General features: G+C 34.9%; 1 protein-coding gene across 1 annotated transcript in view; it reads left to right on the forward strand.

The window, feature by feature from the left end:
• LOC133189645 (uncharacterized) overlaps positions 1-23,048 on the forward strand; it is a 62,186-nt gene that overhangs the window by 13,503 nt on the left and 25,635 nt on the right. Inside the window, exons 9-28 of the mRNA XM_061325047.1 lie at positions 904-1,065; positions 4,846-5,194; positions 8,324-8,621; positions 8,864-8,990; positions 9,237-9,461; positions 10,669-10,875; positions 11,109-11,386; positions 11,571-11,721; positions 13,376-13,594; positions 14,795-14,948; positions 18,384-18,640; positions 18,919-18,942; positions 19,247-19,444; positions 19,850-19,985; positions 20,214-20,248; positions 20,393-20,531; positions 20,749-20,987; positions 21,373-21,543; positions 22,316-22,508; positions 22,680-22,922. Coding sequence (XP_061181031.1) covers positions 904-1,065; positions 4,846-5,194; positions 8,324-8,621; positions 8,864-8,990; positions 9,237-9,461; positions 10,669-10,875; positions 11,109-11,386; positions 11,571-11,721; positions 13,376-13,594; positions 14,795-14,948; positions 18,384-18,640; positions 18,919-18,942; positions 19,247-19,444; positions 19,850-19,985; positions 20,214-20,248; positions 20,393-20,531; positions 20,749-20,987; positions 21,373-21,543; positions 22,316-22,508; positions 22,680-22,922 — 3,805 coding nt within the window. The remainder of the gene's footprint in view (positions 1-903; positions 1,066-4,845; positions 5,195-8,323; positions 8,622-8,863; positions 8,991-9,236; positions 9,462-10,668; positions 10,876-11,108; positions 11,387-11,570; positions 11,722-13,375; positions 13,595-14,794; positions 14,949-18,383; positions 18,641-18,918; positions 18,943-19,246; positions 19,445-19,849; positions 19,986-20,213; positions 20,249-20,392; positions 20,532-20,748; positions 20,988-21,372; positions 21,544-22,315; positions 22,509-22,679; positions 22,923-23,048) is intronic.

Below are 23,048 nucleotides of genomic sequence, written 5' to 3' on the forward strand. Positions count from 1 at the left end.
TTTTGGAAAATTATGATTTACCACCATCATTCAACTACAGTGTGAAAGTTTCTCACTCTCGAAAAATAACACTAGTTTGCATCTGTTAAAGAGAAAAAAGAAATTGTAAGGTTGAAATAAATTATTATTGTGGTTTCACAATAATTACAATTAATGACTGCTGATAATGCACATGCACACTACCGGTAAATAGTTTAGTTTCAATCGTTAACATGAGATTTCATGAGTGCATACTAGGAGTTGTGGAAAGCTGGTTATTTTGGCAGAATTGGGACACACAAGAACCTAGGAGAGCAGTACGTGGTCAAACAGTCTATTTAATTGAATTAACAAAATTCTTGAACATAGTACATGTATGAAGTAAATAGGTGCTAAACTTCGAAACTCCACAGTAAACAAAAACACCTCTTTTACCTTTTTTATACTTTCAAAAGTCAGGTGATCATTCACAAAAGATCTTTACGCTGATTATTCATGAGTTTTTGCTGGTAAGCAAAGAACTATTTCTTTTAACTATAACTTTGGCACAATACATTAAGGATAAGTTGAAAGGATATTTTTCTTCATTTGAATATATGATAACAGACCTAGACAATAATATCCATGGGTAAAAAATACTTCACACTTGTGGAACGTACAGCTTTAATTATTTATTTCACTTTAATTGATATGGAGTTGAAAATGGAGAATGATACATATAGTGAGAAAACAAATATAGTGTATATTAAATTAAAAATATTCCTCAGACACAATAGCATATTTATCATATATTAAACTTTATTGTCATTCAGCTAAAGATTATTTTGCTTTGAATTTATTTGAAGGTTATTTTATAGGCAGGAGCGGTATTCAGATAAGGTTTCAACAGCATGATTTAAGTGGAAAGTGTTATTGTTTTTACAGCCAAAAGTTGACATGACATGGGGAGGATGGATAGACGATTTGTCAGGGCTGGAGAAGTACCAGTATGAAGTGTATGAGCTAGGACATGATGGGAAACTGTTAGGAGAACAGCAGGGAAAGATGATCAAAAGCCCAACAGATTTAGCACTTAATGTTACAGGGGTAAGAGCATAAATTACAAGGGCTGTGTATTGAACAAAATATTTCAATATAATATAATATTTATAACACCCACCCCACCCCCACCCCAGCTTAAAAAGTAAGATATGTAGTGATGGGGTGCTTATCTGTACATTCGTCACATTTAGAGGTAAACATCTCATATCTGCAACTCCTCTTATACCACCAAATTAAAAATGAGACTTTTACAGAATCTTTATCATATAATGCCATTGTAATCTACTATTTTACCTTTAGGTCATTGAGATACTGTATGTGTACTTAAAAAAGCAGGCTTCATATTTTAGAGGCTTTGGCGCAGACAGTGATGCGCTAATTCATGATTACCGTTAATAAATGAATACAATTTCATATGATGTTTTTCATTACTTGCTTGGATCTGCCATTCTATCAGGCCTCGAACATCGAACCCGATTTAGTCGTCATCTATTTGTCATCTATTTCACCAGGCAATAGGCATATATAAATGTATGTAAATATATATCTATGTATAATGTGATTTTTTAGCTCACCTGAGCCGAAGGCTCAAGTGAGCTTTTCTGATCACATTTTGTTCGTCATCCGCCCGTCCGTCTGTAAACTCTTCACATTTTTGACTTCTTCTCAAGAAGTACTGGGCCAAATTCAACCAAACTTGCCACAAAGTATCCTTGGGTGAGGGGGATTCAAGTCTCAAGAACAAAAAGGCATGATTAGTCAAATTGATATGGAGGCATCCTTGGGTAGTGTAGAATGAAATTAGTTCAAATGAGGGCCCCCGGGGGTAGGGTGGGCCCACAATGGGGGATCAAACTTTTACAAATGAATATATGGGAAAAAAATCTTCTGCTCAAGAACAGCAAAGCCATTTGTTATATTGATATGAAAGCATCATCAGGTAGTTTAAAATTCAACCCCCCCCCCCCCCCCTTGTTAACTTTTCAATACTGAATTGATTTTTGCTTTTTAGCTCACCTGAGCTGAAAGCTCAAGTGAGCTTTTCTGATCACATTTTGTCTGTAGTCCGTCTGTCTGTAAACTTTTCACATTTTCGACTTCTTCTCCAGAACCACTTGGCCAATTTCAAGCAAACTTGCCACAAAGCATCCTTGGGTGAAGGGGATTCAAGTTTGTTCAAATGAAGGGCCACACCCTCTTTCAAGGGGAGATAACAAAGGATAAGTGAAAAATTAATAGCATCTTTTAAAAATCTTCTTCTCAAGAACCAAAGGGCCAGGAAAGATGAAACTCATGTGGAAGCATCCTCATGTAGTGTAGATTCAAGTTTGTTCAAATCATGACCCCCGGGGGTAGGGCTGGGCCACAATGGAGGATCAAAGTTTTACATAAAAATATATAGGAAAAACCTTTCAAAATCTTCTTCTCAAGAACAGCAAAGCCATGATGAGTCATATTTAATTGGAAGCATCCTCAGGTAGTGTAGATTCAAGTTTGTTCAAATCATGACCCCCCGGGTAGGGCGGGGTCACAATGGAGGATCAAAGTTTTACATAGAAATATATAAAAAAACCTTTCAAAATCTTCTTCTCCAGAAAACAGCAAAGACATGATAAGTCATATTTATATGGAAGCATCCTCAGGTAGTGTAGATTCAAGTTTGTTCAAATCATGACCCCCCGGGGTAGGGCGGGGCCACAATGGAGGATCAAAGTTTTACATAAAAATATATAGGAAAAATCTTTAAAAATCTTCTTCTCAAGAACAGCAACGCCATGATGAGTCTTTTATATGGAAGCATCCTCAGATAGTGTAGATTCAAGTTTGATCAAATCATGACCCCTGGGGGGTAGGATGGGGCCAAATGGGGGATCAAAAGTTTTACATAAGAATATATAGAAAAAATATTTCTTCTCAAGAACAGAAAAGCTATGTTTAGTCATACTGATATGGAATTATCCTCAGGTAGTTTAGATTCAAGTTTGTTCAAATGATGACCCCTTGGATAGGGAGGAGCCACATTGGGGGATCAAATTTTTATAAAGGAATAAATGGGAAATTTTTTTTTTAAATCTTCTCAAGTACAACAAAGCCATTTGTTATATTGACATGGAAGCATCATCAGGTAGTTTAAAATTCAAGCCCCCCCTCCCCCCCCAGTAATATTTTCAATACTGAACTGATTTGTGCTTTTGCCTAGCAAATGTGCTCAAGTGAGCGATGTGGCCCATGGGCCTCTTGTTTTTCCTAGCCATTGTTCTCAGATGAGTGATGTGGCCTATGGGTCTCTTGTTTCCAAATTCACTTTTAATTAAATTTTATTGTAATATAAAATGGGTTATTGGCATTTGTCACTTGGACCATTAAGTTCAACCGTGTCGACCCACGTACTCTATATATGAAGTTGTGAACCTTGGCAATGTATATACGTCATGTACGCACAGTATTAGTTACACAATGCTACTCTAACATATATAATTACACATTATTGATCCTCATGGATTAGAAAATTTTAAGTTAATTGTTTTTAATTAACAGTAAATGGTAATTGAATAAAAATTATTTAGAGTAAGATTTAAAAATTTTATTTTAACTCATAGACAATAAGTACAACTTACAACAAATTTTACTTTAACTCATAGACAATAAGTACAACTTTTTTTTTTAAAATAAATTTTATTTTTTAGCGCTACATGTTTAGCGCTAATTTATGACTACGCCAACCACTCCATACCCGGTGATTGCGCTAAATTTTGAATACGTTAATTTATGTACACATACAGTATATCTTTCTATAACATCTGGAGTACCCATCTCTTATTTGCAGCTCCTTCTATACCACAGCATAAAATTTAATGAGACTTTTATAGAATCTTTATTACTAATTCCATTTTGCAACTCCTGCTTTCTTTTTGATCGGACAGGTATTTTGGGTTTTCCATAGCAAAATCTTGATATTGATTCTTTCTGTTATATTAAGGGTACCCTTCTCTTATCCTTAATTCCTCCTATCCTACTGAATAAAATTTCATGTGACTTTCATATAATCTTAATAACACAGTGTCAATGTTCTGATAAGACAGATATTTGGGGTGAACTCTGCCTTTATCCTCATATGGTAGTGGGGGAATCATTTTGTGAGCTCTATGCTCACAGTACTTCTAGTTTTAATATCTAGATCAGTTGTATTTTAAAAGAGTCCAACATAGTCTTTTTCCATCATTTACCATGAATTCAAATGAAACTGCCTGACTGCTACATGTTGGAATTTAATGTCTTGATAATAATCACTCTTGAAAATTTATGTATTTCGGTATATAGATTTAGCCTTATAAATTTTCATATTAGAGTTTAGGGAGGTCAAAATATCAAAGTATGAAATGCAGCTCTAAATATCATTGTAATGGGGATTGAGTATGTTGGCCCTGTAGCTCAGTAGTACCTGCATGGTTAGCTTGGAGTCCTGGATTCAAGTCCCAGTCTGGTGAATGCTTCTTCCTGCCTTTTATATTTGGATCAACCCAACAACAATGCTCAAAAGTGGTTTAGACAAGTTTCAGTGAGGTTTTCAAGGTGGAAAACCTCCAGAAAAGGAGGAGGATGTGTATAATGGGGATAGGAAATAAGGAATGTTTTATTTTAAATAATTTATCTTTTTAAGCAATATAAGTCAAAGATAGATGCAGAATTTTGTAGATCATCTGAAAATTCAGACAGACATACATCTCTGGTATGTCTATATCCTAATTTTTTCCCAGGAAGATACAGTTCTGCGGATCAAAGATACTCTCATTAATTTTGAAGTTTGTTTAAACTATATTTTAGGAATCCTTTGACTTGCCAGCACCAGGAATGTACTCTATTCATTTCTCAGCTTTTGATAAAGCAGGGAACCACAAAACAGGAAGAAAAGTCCTTCTTTATGACAACATTTCTGAAGTCACCACCAACCCTTCCAAGGTGACAAGGGTCACCACAGCTACTAAGGAAACAAGTTATGTATGGGTTACCAAGGATACCAGATATGTGGATATAATGTGGAGAGACAGATTTCGTAATTCCCGCCATGAAAACAATCGATGGCTGAACAGTGTTGCATCTACTACAGGAGTGGAATCAAAATATGATGATCATTATGGAGAAAGACAAAGCAAGGAGATTCCAAATGTTCATGGTATGTTTGTTTCTACTTTAACGAGGTTCACTCCTGAGCTTTTGAGCAGATTTTTATCTTAACCTATATTTTAAAAATTATGCATTATGTTTTAATTCTTACAATAAATTTGGATTCTACAATGCCAATTAAACTATATTAAGTTAAAACTCCATGATTAAATTCCATACCAAAGGCATTAAGTGAGGAACTATATTTTGTGGCGGAAGGGTTTTTAGAAGAATATGATCATTTTTTCTCTTTCGAAGTATTAGTTTGGATTCCTATTTTTACAAGCATTCTGCGCACAGAGTTATTTTGTACAGTGAACTGTTTTATACTGGTCCTTAATTATATATCAAATTAACTGTCATGAATTCTATCATCATATTTGATAAATATAACAAATATATTGTGAAAAAACAAGGAAAAAAATAGCACTAATTTAAGCTTAAAATTAGCACTATTTTAGTAATATCTAAAAATTAACATCATAGACCCTCACTTTTAATTTTATTTCCTAAATATAACATACTTTTAACCATTCTTCTTAAATTCAGTAAAATGTCATTACGTTCAAATGATTTTTTGCTTGTTAAATTTTTAATTCCAGCAAAATGAAATTTTTTGAGTGCAAAAAGGTCAAATAATTATGCATGCGGAGTAATTCGAAAATTTTTTCATTGTCACAAATTTTAATGTGTCTATTCACCATGAAATAAGACTGTGTTTGTTCTCATAATTTATTTGAATAAAAAATATTGGAGGAAAAACTTTAAAAATTGATTTATGTGTAAGACGTGTTTAGAGTGCAAAAAGGTCAAACTAAATGCTCTGTAGCGCCAAAAGAAGCGCATTGACCCCCATTTTTTGTTTTGATTTTTAATTAAGCTATGTGTATAAATACTAAAATATACTTGATAAAAAATTCTCATTACTTTTGATGGCAGGATCCAACCTCCTTAAGATCTAGTAAAACCACCATACCTTATCTTTGCCCTACAAGTTTGTTTACATGTACAGTATTAAATATTGTAGGAATCACCTAGTCTATCTGGTTGTTCAAATGATATCTAGACCATGAAAAATGAAGAAAAAAAACTTTGATGGTTATACATGTATTTGACAAAATGATTGGATACTTTGAAAGGGTGTGTTATGACCATGGCTCAAGGTTACTAGGATTAGTTCAAGACCATAGCTAGAATCATGTTTTATATGTGTTTTGTCAATGAGGAAGCATTGAATGCTCTTTTATTACTTATTACCAGAAAGATCATAGGTCATTTTGAAAAGTTCAAGGTCACTAGTGCAAAAAATATTATGTAAATGTGTTTTATTTTGTGTATACAGTATTTGGTGGAAATTGATTTTTAAACAAGTTAGCAAAGATGTGCTTTCTGAATGTGCTTTATATTATATATATCTACAAGACATTTAGCAATGTAATTGATTTATCAGAAGCTGCTTTCAGTAAAAGACACTTAATAGCATACACACCAAATTTAATACATATTCAGTAAATCATATGTGCAAATGTGGGCTTTTTAATTGAGAAACATTGGAAAATTTGCATTCCTATTGTCTGTAAATGTGTCTTGACATTAGAAAAGTTTATTTTGAAATGTGAACTTTGTTATAAAATACAGTGGTAGCTCAAACAAATTCCACACATATTGAGTCACCATGAAATCTAATGAATCCACAATATAGAATATTTATTAGCTCACCACAACAAAGTTGGGGGAGCTTATGTGATACCCTTGGTGTTGGCCCATGTTAAAATTTTTGGAGCAGTTTTCTTTTTAAGTAATTCTATGCCCTAAATTAATCAGAGATGCATGGAAGATGCTTCTAGTGTGTTTCATTGTACCAGTCAAGGTTTCAGATGCTGCAATTTCAGCTAAGGAATGACCAGATTAATGTTTTAAAGCAAGTTAAAGTTTTGGGAGCAGGTTAAAGTTTTTGGAGCAGGTCTCATTTCCAAGTAACTATAAGCCCTATGTTGACCAAACCTGCATGGATAATGCATCTATAAGGATGCTTACTACCAGGCTTGCTTCAGATTCTGGATCTGACCTACATTTTCCGGATGAGTGACCAGGTTAAAGGTTTTGGAGCAGATCTCATTTTTAAGTGTAACAATATGCCCTCTGTTGACCAAACCTGCATGGATGATACATTTAAGAAATCCGATGCACACTACCAGGCTTGAATCAATGCTGGATTTGACCTACATTTTCTGGATGAGTGACCAGGTTTAAGTTTTTGGAGCAGGTTCATTACCAAGAAACTATAAGGCCTATCTGAACCAAACATATGCATATATTATGCATCACGTGATGAACACTGTCAAATTTGCTTTAGATGCTGGATTTGACTTGCATTGTCTGGATGAGTGACTAGTTTTAAGTAATGTTAGGTAAGTCCTTTCCCATTCCCAGACCAAAATTGCATAAATGTTACATCTAGGGATGCACACTACTAGATTATTAATTTAGTGTTGGACTTTGCTTTACTGAAAGACAACATTTGTTGAGGTGAGCTTTGCAATCTCTGATTACCTATGTTTAACTATGTAATTGTAAGAACATTTCAAGACTTGTGTCTTTTGTGAATTCACTCAACATAATGATACACTGTAGTACATAATTTTTTTTGCAAGGGTTGTAATACATGAATGAAAGGAAAATAGGGCTTGCTATTTCTCATTTACCATTGATTCAATAGAACTCTGAGAACAAAACATGTCAGGGATGAATACATTTTATCCATATTTTGCAATGTTAAGCCTGGACAATTATAAGTACATGAATTACAAGGATTAAATAAGTTGGAAAAGATGTCTTTCTATTCAACTTAAAAATAGTTGAATTTTTTGATGTTGATTTCCTGTATTTATTTTATATTTGGGATTTCCCTTTTATAAAACATCAGAAGATACTACTACTACAGTCAAACCTCATTATTTCGAACTCAATGGGGCCGAGAAAAATATTTGAGATATCGGAGGATTCGAGATATCCAGGGTAAAATACTTAACAAATAAGGAGTTTGGACTTCCAAATCACTTCGACATATCCATAGTATTTTAGATATCAGTGTTCGAGATACCGAAGTTCAACTGTATATGGATCTTTTCTTTTACAGCATTGGTGGATTTCAAAGTAGCATATAATGTCACTGATACAGTTAGTACTGTTGACTCCCAAGGTTTCACATCAGTGTCCTCTATCTTTAAGCAAGGTGACCAGCTTAATTTGCCGTGGACTGATGGGAACAAGTTGGATGTAACTGTACGCGCAATAGATGTGCTGGGTAAATATCTGGATGAATCTGTAACGGTTTACAGAGATGCATCACCACCTCATATCGAGGATTTGTGGCTGACACGTGGAGATAGATTGAATGTCAGTGTTCATAGAATCGAAGACTTTAAGGAAATGACGTAAGAATATGTCAGTAGTTCACTAGTAATAAAGGGGTTTCAGAGTTAACTTGAGATTTACTTCAGACAAAATTAAAGGGTTTATGTATTCACCAAAATATTGATTTATTCAAAAAAATTCAGACAAAAGTTTTAACTTGCCAACAAATTAGTCTTAGAATCATATTGTAAAACTCAGGGTTGAATTTAAAATCACCTTTGTAAACAAGATTCATTCCAACTTTCCAAAAACCTATTTAAAGGATAGAGTGGATTGCATATGACCATCACAGTGGACTGAACAACATTGCCTGGAGATTGTTTGATAACTTCACAGGGTTAGATGTACTGCATGGACATGAGGATATCCCAGCTCAAGGAATGGCCAATGTAAGCAGTGCTTATCGCTTAGAGCCAAATATGAAGTTAAATAAATTTACATGATAAAAGTAAGCTTTTAAAAGAAAAAACAACTAATTGCATTATGAACCACTTATTTGAAATTTATTCATGATGGTAATTGTTGCATAAGACAACATCAATTTTTGAAAGAGAGACTTTCTTTATTGAAGTTATATTCTTTTGGCTAGGTGGTGTTAATGACTTAAAAGCCTCTCACATTTATCTTGCTTTCAGGACACAGAAGAATGTGAATCAAAATATGGAAGCTATCCTAGAGGAGCTAACTGCTATGAAACTCCATTCTGGGGAGCCTACCACAAACATTTTCAAGTGAAACCAGCAATCAAATCAAATGGTGGACTTGTAGATGGGAAACACAAAGGCGTGCATGATTCTGATTATTACTTGGAGGTGACAGCCACAAACAAGGCCATGCTGACCACCGTACTGTCCAAGAAGGTAGGTCAAACTGAACACTGTACGGCCCAAGAAGGTAGGTCAAACTGACCACCGTAATGTCCAAGAAGGTAGTTCAGACTGACCACTGTATGGTCCAAGAAGGTAGGTCAAACTGTCCAACGTACTGTCCAAGAAGGTAGGTCAAACTGAACACTGTACGGCCCAAGAAGGTAGGTCAAACTGACCACCGTAATGTCCAAGAAGGTAGTTCAGACTGACCACTGTACGGTCCAAGAAGGTAGGTCAAACTGACCAATGTACTTTCCAAGAAGGTAGGCCAAACTGACCACTGTACTGTCCAAGAAGGTAGGCCAAACTGACCACTGTACTATCCAAGAAGGTAGATCAAAATGACCACCATACTGTCCAAGAAGGTAGGTCAAACTGATCACTGTACTGTCCAAGAAGGTAGGTCAAACTGACCAATGTAAAGTCCAAGAAGGTAGGTCAAAATGACCACATACTGTCCAAGAAGGTAGGTCAAACTGAACACTGTACGGCCCAAGAAGGTAGGTCAAACTGACCACTGTACTGTCCAAGAAGGTAGGTCAAACTGACCACCGTTTTGTCCAAGAAGGTAGGTCAAACTGACCACCATACTGTCCAAGAAGGTAGGCCAAACTGACCACCATACGGTCCAAGAAGGTAGGTCAAACTGACCACTGTACTGTCCAAGAAGGTAGTTCAAACTGACCACTGTATGGTCCAAGAAGGTAGGCCAAATTGACCACTGTATGGTCCAAGAAGGTAGGCCAAACTGACCACCATACTGCCCAAGAAAGTAGGTCAAACTGACCACTGTACTGGCCAAGAAGGTAGGCCAAACTGACCACTGTTCCGTCCAAGAAGGTACGGCATCTGATAGAAATATAGCCAATAGGTCATTGGTCACTCATTCTTCTGATTGATGATCTTATTAAGAAGTATCCTGTTTATAAATGTAGGATACACGAGTCATATTAAATAGTTGCCTCTGAAAACAAAGATGATAAATAAAATCATTGATTTAATTTGAGCAGTTTAATTTTATAGTGCCAAGCCACAAACTTTATAACCCATTGAATGTATGTTTACAGTATATCTTATGAATTTTAAAGAAAAAATGGAAATATCTTTCATTAATGGTTTGCTATTGTTTATTGAGACCTTGCACTTTCCTTATTTTTATTCCTTAATCTGCTGCACTCTATGCATATTCTGCCTGCAGATAACAATAGACACTTCCCCTCCCCACACTGGGATGGTTGAGGATGGGATACCTGGAGGGGATGAGGTGGACTATCAGCAGAGTAAGACCCTGACTGCCCACTGGGAGGGATTCTTTGACAGGGAGAGTGGGGTGCTGTTTTATCAGTATGGATACGACACCAAACCTCTCAGTGCCTCAGCCTTTTCTCTGGAGGCTAGTGGAAATGTGAGTATAATTCAGCTGTACACTTGTCTTCAATTATAAAATTTTACAAGAATTGGAAATTTGTGAAGATATCAGTTTACACAGTGATGCTTCGGAACATGTGGATAATTAATTTCAATAATAGGGACCCCAATCAAATAGTGCAATGTTTTCACTTTTATAAACTAATATTTCATACATGTACATCCATTATTTCCTAACTCTGTGATAAAAAATTTGCATCAATCTCTCAGGGTCAGATTTTTGAGACCTACTCGATGCACGCCACCCATACTGTGACTACAGAGGGACAGTATTACATCTGTGTTGTGGCTTATAACCGTGCCCTAGAGCCCTCTGAGCCTGTGTGTTCAGATGGAGTGATGGTAACTACAGCAGTGCCATCTGTACAGGAAGTGAATATAGAGGGAGCCACAGTCACTGGGGGACTAGTTACAGACAGCAAAGACTTCTGGATTGTTACCAGTAATAGGTTCAGAAGGCTGATTAAAGATCCCACACCTGATTGCACGTAAGTCAGTCATCAGTAAATATGAGATTTTAAATTTTTCTGCTGCATACTAGTTTTATCGGGGTTCTGTTCAGAATTAGAGAAAGATAGAATTGTCTTAATAAAAAGTTCACATTTTGAATTTTAATTTGGTTATTAATGGTTTATGAATATATATTGTTTTACATGTAATCCTTCCTTTAAGTGCCAAAGCTACAGTTTTACCTGACCTTGACCTTTTACCTGCTGAGCACCATGACAATGGTACATTTGTAACAGTAAATGGCAGTGTGTTTTGTGCTAACTCAACAGGATCACCTGATAAACTGAGTCCCATGTTATCCAAATCATCACGGGTAAGAGGGGTCATTTTCAATAATACAGCTTTTTTGAATGATTTTACTGTTTGGAAAAGTTATCTAATGATGCGTGTTGAAGTGGTAAAATTGTTGTTTGGGACACTTTTATATAAATAGTGCACGTTTTCGAGGGTAACAGTTGAAATTGACACCCCAAGGAAAACCATTGTCAAACGACGCGTCAGCGGAGGTTGACAATGGTTTTCCGAGGGGTGTCAATTTCAACTGTTACCCTCAAAAACGTGCACTATTTATTTTATTATACTGAATGTCTTATTGATTTCGGATGTCATAAAAAAATTCAGAGATCGTCGTTAAGTTCACGCTTAGAAAGCTTTCAAACTCCCCGCTTCTATTTTTCTCAATAAGAAAGCTTCGGAAAAGATTTACCAACCTCTCTATTGTTTGTTTGCTACTCAAAAAGTCCTTTATCATCTAAAGTTTGCCTCGCAAGGATGTTTCGTCTGTCGTTTGTTGTTTTCAAGTAAGCTACATCGGACGCAAGCTTTTATTGACGTCGTTTATTCGGCTTCTTTCAAATGCACAACTGACGTTTTGAGAATTCTACGGTGAACCGTACGCGCATGATTTGAACGCATGTGATATTTTCGTAATGTTACCCGTTGTCAAGTGTGTTGCTAACGCTGAGGGTAACATTACGGATTGTTAAATGCGTCTAAACCAATCAGATTTTAGTATTTAACATGAAAGTATAATAATATGAAATGTTAATTGTTACATAATGACATGCCCATTTCTTTAGAATTGATAAAGTAATTTTTTATTTGTCGCAATGTTTTAAGACACCCAACTCTCTGAGACTAGCAACATGAATTTTGCTGAAATGGGGATTTTATGAAGCTGGGAGAAAGAGTTAGAGACTCTCTGTTTCTGTAAAACTCATTTTTTGCTACAAATACATGTTTGTACATAATTACATGTATCTATTTGTCATGTCTATTGGAGTTATCACAACACGTATATCAATATAACACATGTTTATATGGTGTTTATGTAGACTGCTAATCTGATTTGCTATGGTAATTATGGAATACCTGTTCTACAGGTAATTTGAATGAAGCATGTGAGAAAATTAAAGACAACCAATAGCTCTCTCTCTCAATGCAGACTGGCTTTTCCCCGCCCACTCGCCCCTACAATAGACCGTTTTTGCTTTTCTAAAGAAATGGGCATGTTTTTATGTAACAACCATCATTCAAAAGAAGCTCAAAACTTTCCATTCAAAAGGAAAATTGTACCACTTATCAAAGCACAGTGTAGTGAATTATAAATGAGAATATAAATTTGAAACATGTCTGTACTGGTACTTAAGTTTTCATGTTTTAACACCTTGGTTGTATAGAGATACTTTTAAATGTTAGAATATGAAGGTTTATAAGCTGTTAAAGATATAAATGTTTTCACATTTACATTTTAAAGAATTTCAACTGCTAATTGAAGAAGGTGAAAATACAGTAAAACCTAGATTTCTTGAACATATCAAGTCTGTCTGAGAACTTAAAGATATCTGAGGGTTAGAGATCTGGAGGTTGAACATTGCTCAACTGTATTGTATATGAATTCAAACCAATAAAGCTTGATTATATTGCTTTTATTGAAAATATTAGATTTCTTTTTTAATTCTGTGCAGCTGTTTTTGAGTTGGCTACCAGTTGCTAACCCTGGCAGTGTCCATGATTATGAAGTGGGATTTTCCTCTACAGCTGGGAGTCCTGCCCCAGACATCATGGCCTTCAAAAGTACCAAACAGCACCCCCACATCCATGTGTATCACACTGATGTACCTGATGGATCTGAGTTCTACACTGTCATCAAGACAATCAGCAAAGCAAATGTGGAGGGAACTCAGGTATGTAGCTACAGTAACATTAGGGAATGTGGAAGAAACCCAGGTAAATAGCAACAGTAACAATAGCAGATGTGGAGGAAACTCAGGTACATAGCAACAGTAACATTAGCAAATATGGAGGGAAATCATATATGTAGCAACAGTGACATTAGCAAATGTGGAGGGGACTCAGGTATGTAGCAACAATAACATGAACAAATGTGGAGGGAACTCAGGTATGTAGTAACAGTGAAATTAGCAAATGTGGAGGGAACTCAGGTATGTAGCAACAGTAACATTAGCCAATGTGGAGGGAACTCAGGTATGTAACAACAGTAACATTAGCCAGTGTGGAGGGAACTCAGGTATGTAGTAACCCTAACATAAGTAAATGTGGAGGAAACTCAGGTATGTAGTGACAGTGGTATTGGCATATATGGAGCAAACTCAGATTTAGCAACAGTAACAATAGCAATATGGAGCGAACTCAGCTTATGTAGCAACAGTAACAATAGCAATATGGAGCGAACTCAGCTTATGTAGCAACAGTAACAATAGCAATATGGAGCGAACTCAGCTTATGTAGCAACAGTAACAATAGCAATATGGAGCGAACTCAGCTTATGTAGCAACAGTAACAATAGCAATGTAGAGAAAACTCGGGTATGTAGCAACAGTAACATTACCTTTGTTTCTGTATCAATGCAATTTTTTTGTCACTCAGCTACATGTACCATACAAAACAGATCAAATGCAGGAATTAATTCATAGTTTTTAGCTCACCTTATCAAAAGATCTGAGTGGGTTTACTCAAATATTTCATTGGTTCAAGTCCTCTACTTGCATTGTACTGAAAGTACATTGGGCAACAAATGAAGCATTTACTGTGGAATCATCATTGTTCGTGGGGGACCAATGTTCGTGGATTTCGTGGTTCGCCCTTACCCACGAATTAACATCCCCACGAACGTTTATTTTGTAAACATATTGATTCATTGAATTGATCATTTAAACGAGTGACCCACGAAATTACGTTCCCACGAACACGTAAAAACCCCCACAAATTAAAATGATTCCACAGTACTCATGTGACTGTTAAGACCCATGGACCCATTGTCAATTCTACAATTTGTAAAATATCAACAAGATGGGAATTATATGCTGTAAAGGAACTACTTTTGAGATACAGTGTATATATGTATTTTTTCCCTTGTTGTACAGTCCATTGGTCCATGCTTCATGGATACCACACCTCCAGTGTTTACAGGACCTATCAGTGTCAGGCACTCAAATGGATTCCTAACTGCAGCATGGGGAGCGGGTGCTTTTTCTGATGCCCAGGAGCCTTACCAACTGAAACTAGAATTTGCTATAGGTACGAGTGTGTTGTAATATACTGATATATTGTTATATTGTGATATTTAGCACAGGATGAAATTACTTCATTCAGTCGACGGAATGGTAACTGAATGGCCACAGAAAGATCACTGAAAAGATCCTTTCCCGTGACTTTTCCGTGGTCTTTCAGTTACCATTCAGTCGACTGAATGGCAGATACATTTCAGTGGCCTTTCAGTTATCTTTCATTTGTATCTTTTTATTAAATAATGCATGCTGGGCTTATTTTTTAACTTAGAAATTTATTTCAAGTTTTCTTCGTATAATGGTGTTAAATTAATCTATTTCCGAATTAAAAAAAATGAAAAAAAAGTGAATATAAGAAGAAAAAAATCCTGCAGAAAGCAGGAGTTGAACGGTGGCCTCTCGCTTGATAGTCCATGACGATATCAATTACGCCACGGCGTCTTGTTGAATAATATGAGATTTAAAATCAATATATTTGTAGAAAATGAATTGGGACACCCAGTTCACCTGTTGTATCGAGGAGCTGGGAATGTGTATATATCTTGTATACATTTTGTATATTCTATGTTAATTGTGCGGATTTTGGGGGCTGACTAATTAATTACACATCTCTTATCGGGATGTTGACAATTATCGGCCATGGGCACCTGTTTTGTTGTTGTTGTTGTTTTTTTCCAAAGAAATGATTCAAGATGGATCTTCACCTTGGAAAACATTGTAAATTCTTAAAACGATATCTTTTAACATGCTAAATTATCGTGTTATCGGCGACGGGCACCTGTTTTGTTGTTGTTGTTTTTTTTTCCAAAGAAATGATTCAAGATGGATCTTCACCTCAGAAAACGTTGTAAATTTGTAAAACGATATCTTTTAACATGCTAAATTATCGTGCGATTTTAACAATCAAGAAACAAAATTTACAATATTAAGGTCCTTCCACAAGAGGCATAAATTATTAATTCTGTTTAAGTAAAATAATTTTTTAAACGATATCTTTCAGAAGCTAAAATATTGTGAGATTTTAACAATTAAGAAAGAAAATTTACAGTATTAAAATTTCTTGTAGAAAAGGCATAAATAATTAATTCTGTCTCGTCTTTCATAACCAGATATTTCCATGAAAACTAACCGTCTTATACACTGTGTTAGATGGATATAAAAATAATGAAAAACTATTTTAAATTAAGCTGAAAAATAAGAAAACTTTTTTCTCTTTTTTATTTTAAGAGCATTTTGATCGATATCCTCAATCCTTTTTTTTCAGATTGACTGTCTGTTTATCCATTTAACAACTTATCAAATTGAATGAGCTTGTGAAAACATTCATCACAGATTTAGAAATTTTACAATAAGACAATTCTATTCCCGTTAATTAAATTCTGATACAAATATTATTTTTCATCATTTGAATAATTTTTTTTTCTTAATCAGTTTTCATGAAACAAATTAGATATTCCAAAATCAATTTGAATTTTATGATTCCACAGATGAATTGTAATTTTTAATGTTAATAAAATTGTAATTAGACATAAATGTTATAGTTAATAATCACAATTTAACATTTTAGTAAACAATTTAAAGACAATTGAACATCTAACCATTACCAGTTCTACATGTACGTATCTGAATTTCATCACAATAAGAAAACAAAAACACATTAATTTAAAGATGTGAATAATTTTATTATGCCCCGCCATGAATATGGCCGGGGCATATAGTGTTTGTCATGTCCGTCTTCCGTCCTTCCGTCCTTCCGTCCTTCTGTCCTTCCGTCTGTCCTTCCGTCACACTTTGCGTTTAGCTCTGTTCAAAGCTCAGTTTCAAAGAAACTATCCAAGATATTTTTATCAAACTTCATATGCTGATAGATATTGATGAGGGCTATGCAACTGCATCAACATTTTTTGACCTTGACCTTTCCTTTGACCTTGACCTCACTTTTCTTAAATTAGTGTTTAGCTCAGTTTTAAAGATACCATTCAAGATAGTGTAATCAAACTTCATATGTTGATACATACTGATGTAAGCTATTCAATTGCATCAACATTTTTTTGACCTTGACCTTTATTTTGACCTTGACCTCACTTTTCTTAAATTAATGTTTAGCTCTGTTTTAATGAAACCATTCAAGATATTTTTAACAAACTTCATATGCTGATACATACTGATGAGAGCTATTCAACTGCATCAACATTTTTTGACCTTGACCTTTCCCTTGACCTTGACCTCACTTTTCTTAAATTAGTGTCAAACTTCATATGCTGATACATACTGATGAGAGCTATTCAACTGCATCAATATTTTTTGACCTTGACCTTTCCTTTGACCTTGACCTCACTTTTCTTAAATTAGTGTTTAGCTCAGTTTTAAAGAAACCATTCATAATATTTTCATCAAACTTCATATGCTAATACATACTGATGTAACCTTTTCAACTGCATCAACATTTTTTGACCTTGACCTTTCCTTTGACCTTGACCTCACTTTTCTTAAATTAGTGTCAAACTTCATATGCTGATACATACTGATGAGAGCTATTCAACTGCATCAATATTTTTTGACCTTGACCTTTCCTTTGACCTTGACCTCACTTTTCTTAAATTAGTGTTTAGCTAAGTTTTAAAGAAACCATTCATAATATTTTCATCAAACTTCATATGTTAATACATACTGATGTAACCTTTTCAACTACATCAACATTTTTTGATCTTGACCTTTCCTTTGATCTTGACCTCACTTTTCTTAAATTAGTTTCTGAATCAAACGTCATATGCTGATACATACTGATGTAAGCTATTCAACTGCATCAATATTTTTTGACCTTGACCTTTCCTTTGACCTTGACCTCACTTTTCTCAATTTGTGTTAAAATGTTGCATTACTAATATACCCTTGGCGGGGCATTCATGTCCTATGGACATATTTCTAGTTTAAAAATTTTTTAAGGAATAATTACCGATAAAACTTGTGAAAAGCCAATGAAAAGGCCGTTGAATTACGACTGAAAGGTCACTGAAAGTTGACGGAAAGGTCACTGAAAGACGACGGAAAGGTCACTGAAAGGCGACAGAAAGGTCACTGAAAGGCGACTGAAATGTGTCTGCTGAATGGTGACTGAAAGGTACCTGAATTGTGGCTGAAAGGTAACTGAAAGGTCACTGAAATGTACCTGCCATTCAGTGACTGAATGGCCACTGAAAATTCACTGAAAGCCGCCTTTCAGTTTTATCTGAAAGGTCTAGTTTCTTCCTGTGTAGTGTAGATGCAGTAATCAAGAAGTGCTTTTCATTTCCTTAGTTGCTTGAAGTTTTGGAACCAGAGTTAACAGGAGATTTTTTTTTTTTAATTTAAATTGAACAATTATTTTTTAAAATATCTTGATTTATTTTTTTATAAGTCTTAATGTGTTATTAACTTAGACAAACAAGTACTTTATAATGAACAGGACACTTGCCAAGACAAACAGATGTGCAGTCATACATTCCACTACAGAGTGGTGGATCCTGTGTGGTGGGGAACCCTCCAACCTGTACAGCCATTGCTGTATCAGACACAGAGTGGAGACTTCATGGACATCAGACGTATTACGTCACTATCAAGGCAGAGAACTCTGGTGGTCTCTCAACATATGCCGTTTCTGATCCATACATTCATGATGTACAACTGGCTACCAAGGGAGTGGTGTTTGATATTCAAGCATCTGTAAGTTTCTTGATTTGAAAAATTAAAAGATATAGGCCTAGGTCTATAAGACTTTTGTGATAAAGATGCTTTAATTTGCTCATATTTTTTTATTCTCTTATCAGGTTTTGATAATTTTGTTTGGTATTTTTTTAATCAATAGCTCCCTTATATTTATCATTTTTTACCACATATCATTTTTTTTAGCCATTGTTACTAGTACAATTGTACCTTCTGATTATTTTGTGTGTCAGTTTCAAATTTATTCTCAGACCTTTTCAATTTTAATCAATTTTCAGAACCTAGGTCAAATGCCTTTCACCGTAAGTAATGTTTTATATACAATACATGTACCAGCCAATGTACAGTAAAACACGCTTATAGCGAACACACTTATAATTAACTGACGCTTACAGCGAAGTGGTTTTCATTCCCCGCGACTTTAAACTGTATTGTAATACAAACGGATATAATGAATTAGGTTTATTACGAATGAAAATCATCTGTCCCTGGCACTTCATAATAAACATGTTTTACTGTATTTTTGAAAGATTTTAACTTTGCAAATTAATGTTGAAACTTCAGTTGATATGAAAAAAAATATGATGTCATTCTAAACATTAACAGGACATAGAGGATGTAGATTTTATGACAACAAAAGGCAGCCTGACAGCCCACTGGGAGGGCTTCTCTCACCCCCACCTGAATGTTACATACAAATTCCAGGCAGGTACCACCCCAGGTGGTGCAGATGTTGTGCCTTCTTTAGATGTTGGATCTATGGATTCTTATTCTGCTACTGGTCTAAGTCTACAAAATTTCAAGGTATATGATTTGTTATTTATGCAGTGTGATTAAATGCAGAAAATGAATTTAAATATCTGTAGATTAATTTTTTGTGCATGTTTGAATACAATTTTAGACATTTATTGTTTATAAAAAAAATTACTTTTAAAAACATTATAGATATTTGTATGTCACTGTCATGATTTCATATTTGTATGAATTAATACAGTGGTGGTGTTTAATCTTCAGTTTATGAATGAAACAGAAAACTTAATTATGGTTCATATGCTTTAATCTTCAGATGAAAGTGTAACAACTACTGACACAATGTAGTTGTCAAAAGTAACATGTTGCTAAAACTTAAATTTCTAGAGTAATACTTTCATATATGTACGTACAAAAGTAAAAGAAACAAAATGTAAATCTCATCTCTTTTGGTTACAGACCTACTATGTGACAATAACAGCTGTGACCTTGTCAGGCAGTGTGACTGTGACCTCTGATGGGGTCACAGTAGTACAGGAGGGTGCTGTGTTATCAGGGATAGACATCAATGATGGAGAGCTCTGTATTATGACAGGTTCAAACCACCACATTCTTTATTGGTCATGATTAACATTTTTATCCATTTTAATCTAATTTTGACAATTTTTTTTCTCCAAAACTGGTATATAGTGTAAAGAATGGCAGATGATCTCGATATTTATATATTAAGAGGATGCTACATCCCCCCAACCCTCCAATAATTTTGTTATATGTATTTCCACATTTTAGTTATATGTATTTTCACATTTTATTTATGTTTCAGTTGACAATGGTACTCTCTTCAAACACCATTATGAGGTAAGCACAGTGACTTCAGCTATTGCTACTTGTATTTCTTTCAGCTAATCAGCTATGCTATAGGTAGTTCTGATCATTCAGAATAAACAATCTTTAATGAGTTTCCAAACTGAATCTCTCAGCCTACTTCTGACCTCATTTTAGGACAACAGGAAGAGGTGCGAGAATGACACTGACTTCCAGGCATCTACAAACACACTACAGGCCTACTGGCAGGTTCCCACAGACATGGAATTCTATACTCCTGATGCTCATTTTGCTATTGAGGAAATGTTACTTGGCAGTAAGCATCAGCAATGTTTATATAAATTTCCGTCTTTTAGTAAAAATTACTCCTTTCTGATAGACACTATTGAGGTGTGATCTGTGACAAAATTTAGAACACGAAGAAAATTTTGTTCCCATTTTGTGATGACTTGTAAATGAATAAAAAAAATTATGAAATAATGTGAGAAAATTTAATTTCTATAATATCAATATGCAATTTATTTTCTTTCGAGATTTGTGGAACACTTTAAGGGAATACGAACATATCCGCAAGCATAATGAAGCCAAAGTGACAAACTTGGATCTTAAACCTGGAAGAACATACAGAATGGCTGTCAAACTGTGTGCCATAACCACATGTTATGATCCACTGTACAGTGATGGAGTCATGATACTGGCTAATCCTCCTAATAAAGGGAAGATAACTGTGGAACACCAGAATACCACTCAAAGTGCTGGACTCAAGGAAAAGGTCTACTTCTTGCAGTTAATGGAAATCAAATAAAATTTGTTTGAGAAAGTATTTATTGACATTTGAATTACTGTAACACAAGTACTCATGTAAAAAAAAATTATCAGAAAATTTAAGACAAAAAATGAAAAAAATACTATCAATCATTTTAAGGCTTAAAAAGTTTTTGAAAAAGAGCTTTTCCCTCCTACAAGTTAACTGAAAGTTTACTGAAAGGTAACTGAATGGCAGAGCTCTACCATTCAGTCACTTTTCCGGACCTTTCAGATTACTGAATGGCAGAGTTTCATCCTCCCATTTCATTTTTTTTTAGAGAACAGTAAGTATTCCAATGTCGAGTTGCAGTTGACTTTTCAATCTTTATCTAAGTTCTGCATTTTTTTAGATAATTGTCAACATGGATAGATTTTATGACCCAGATGTACAAGATCAGGTAGATAAATATGATGTAATCGATAAATATGAATGGGCCATCACTGACAACTCACACGTGGGAAGGACTCATACTGTATGGTCAGAAGTCACAGGGATTACAGTGACACAAGCGGGGAAAGGGGTAGGCTTTCCAAATAACCCTGGATAGGATTTTCATGTACCCATTAAGGATATACTCAACGTACCTTACCTACTGATAATTTTTCAAGATGTTCTTAATATAAGATTATAGTGCCATCAGATGTTCGAAGACAAAAAATTAGCATGTATTACCAAGGGTCTTGAAAAGATATCAATTGATGAAAATTCTTGTGTAATTTAAAGAAAAATATACAAAAATTACTAAACATATATTCTAGGTGTTTTGTTCATCCAAACTTGTTTTAGAAGAAGTGTACAACAGCATATATAGACATTAAAATGTAGCACACCGTTCCTTCAAGTGTTGGAACTCTTCAACTCCAGGGAAAAAGACAATAAAGTTCAAACTACGTTGCGTATGTCCATAAAATCATGGTTATAGAATTACTGAAAAAATAATAGAATGGTGTCTTGTGATACAGATGGCTTCAACTAACACTTGAACTACATGAATATAACAAATGGGATGACTTCAGCATATCCATAGTCTACTTCCCCTATTTAATGTACTTATAAGTAATATTCCGTCATCATCTGCATAATTATCTTGTTTTTGTCTCCCAACTGATTTGGTTTGCAAGAGCATGTTCTGAGTACAATGATTTTTTTTTAAATGATATAGGCTACTGATAAATAAGTTGATGTTACAGGGTATTCTACATGTGCACATCTTGTTTATCTATAAAAAATGCAGCCAATGAAGCATAAACACCAGTGAAATTGGATTTGTAATTTATGTTATGTTGTCACAGATGCAGTTTGAGGTTGAGCTGGAGGGGCAGTTTGACTTCTCTAAATGTCGTCGATTTGCAGTCCGTGGGTATAACAAGGCTAAGCTCTTCTCCTCTGTCTCAGCGGACATTAAGGATTGTGAAGCTTTTGATCCAATACTGATCAAGCCAAAACATGTACTGGATGCTGTAGGTCAACCAGAGGCAGACAGAGGTAGGAGATTTTTGTCAATTTTATGAAAAATATAGAATTTATTGGGCATATTAAAAGGTTTTACAGATATCTACAATCATCAATAGGTGTGCCTGTAAACATTTTTAATTATTTTGAATGTTTCTTGAATGACTTTCAGCAGTTATAAACTGTGCAATATTATCGATTCAGATGGATATGGACAAGCCATTTTCCTTGAGAAGAATGCTCGCTGGCCAGTGGCCGACAAGGATTATACACCCAACATGAACTACCTGTCTGCAGTGTGGCCACAGCTCCGATACAGGTCCTATGTGGTGGCAGTACTAAATGCCAGAACAGTAGATGCCACCACATACTATCAGCAGACTAATGCATTGACTCTCTCTGATCCTTGTAGCCACCCAGATGCCATAAAATGTAGCACAGTAGATGGTAATTTTTATTATAAAAGTAGTTCAGAAAAAAAAATTATTGAAGCAAGAAAGTTGAATATTTGTGTTTCCATACTTTTAACATTGTTAATTTTGAAATGCATGTGTGTTTGAGAGAGAGAAAGAG

This window comes from Saccostrea echinata, unplaced genomic scaffold (genome assembly GCF_033153115.1).
Source record: "Saccostrea echinata isolate AGI-Se365-2 ecotype Australia unplaced genomic scaffold, CSIRO_AGI_Sech_v1 ptg000019l, whole genome shotgun sequence".
In the NCBI taxonomy this organism is placed as follows: Eukaryota; Metazoa; Mollusca; class Bivalvia; order Ostreida; family Ostreidae; genus Saccostrea; species Saccostrea echinata.